We start from the raw sequence: 1,055 nt of genomic DNA on the forward strand, positions 1-1,055 counted from the left end.
CTTCGTCTTTTTGGAAGAGTCTTCACTCAGCTTTGGGGATGAAGGTTTTGTTTAGCACTGATTTTCACCCCCAGACGAACGGACAGTCCAAGAGAGTGATTCAGATTCTAGAGGATCTTTTGAGAGCCTGTGTTATTGACTTCCATGATAGTTGGGAGTCGAGGTTACCGTTGGTTGAATTTGCTAATAACAACAGCTATCAGGCCACCATTGGTATGAGGCCTTATGAGGCACTCTATGGGAGACCGTGTAGATCATCGGTATTATGGACCGAGATTGGTGAGAAGTCAGAATTGGGACCCGAGATTGTTCAGCAGACTGCCGAGGATGTAGCCAATATCCGCGATAGGATGAGGACTGCATAGAGCAGGCAGAAGAGTTATGCTGATCACAAGAGGAGAGACTTGGAGTTCTCAGGGGGAGATCATGTGTTCATCCGGGTAGCACCTATGAAGGGTGTAATGAGATTCGAGAAGAAAGGGAAATTAGCACCGAGGTTCATAGGACCCTTCAAGATATTGGACAGAGTAGGGGCATTGGCTTATAGGGTGGCCTTGCCGCCTAACCTTGATGGAGTCCATAATGTCTTCCACGTGTCAATGCTGAGAAAGTACTTCTCGAATCTGTCACATGTGCTCAGTTTAGAACCTCTTCAGATATCTCCTCACATGACTTACGAGGAGAGGCCCATCCGGATTCTGGATAGACAGGAGAGGAGACTCCGTAACAAGTCGATTCCAATGATCAACGTGAGATGGCAGAACTATTCAAATGAAGAGGCAACTTGGAAGGCAGAGGCAGATATCAGGGATTACTATCCGAAACTATTTGATGAGTCTTGAATTTCGAGGACGAAATTGAAAGAGTGGGTGCCCGGTTAGCCAACTTGTGGCTAAGGGCTTTTATGACTCTATGTATAAACAATCTTTGTTTAATATAATTTACATTCATTAATGGCATTTTCTTTGTATTTCTTCATATTGTTATATTGTGATATAATATTGATGTTTTGATAAAGACCTTGAATATAATATAGTGTAAGTAAGATGAGATAG

The 1,055-nt window shown here is 43.1% G+C and overlaps 1 protein-coding gene across 1 annotated transcript; it reads left to right on the plus strand.

The window, feature by feature from the left end:
* The first annotated feature begins 449 nt into the window (after positions 1 to 449).
* On the plus strand, positions 450 to 842 carry LOC140889108 (uncharacterized). Its single transcript, XM_073296818.1, has one exon. It carries the CDS (start codon positions 450 to 452, stop codon positions 840 to 842), a length of 393 nt encoding a protein of 130 aa, XP_073152919.1.
* Positions 843 to 1,055: the final 213 nt, after the last annotated feature.

The sequence above is a fragment of the Henckelia pumila genome, chromosome 3 (assembly GCF_033568475.1).
Source record: "Henckelia pumila isolate YLH828 chromosome 3, ASM3356847v2, whole genome shotgun sequence".
In the NCBI taxonomy this organism is placed as follows: Eukaryota; Viridiplantae; Streptophyta; class Magnoliopsida; order Lamiales; family Gesneriaceae; genus Henckelia; species Henckelia pumila.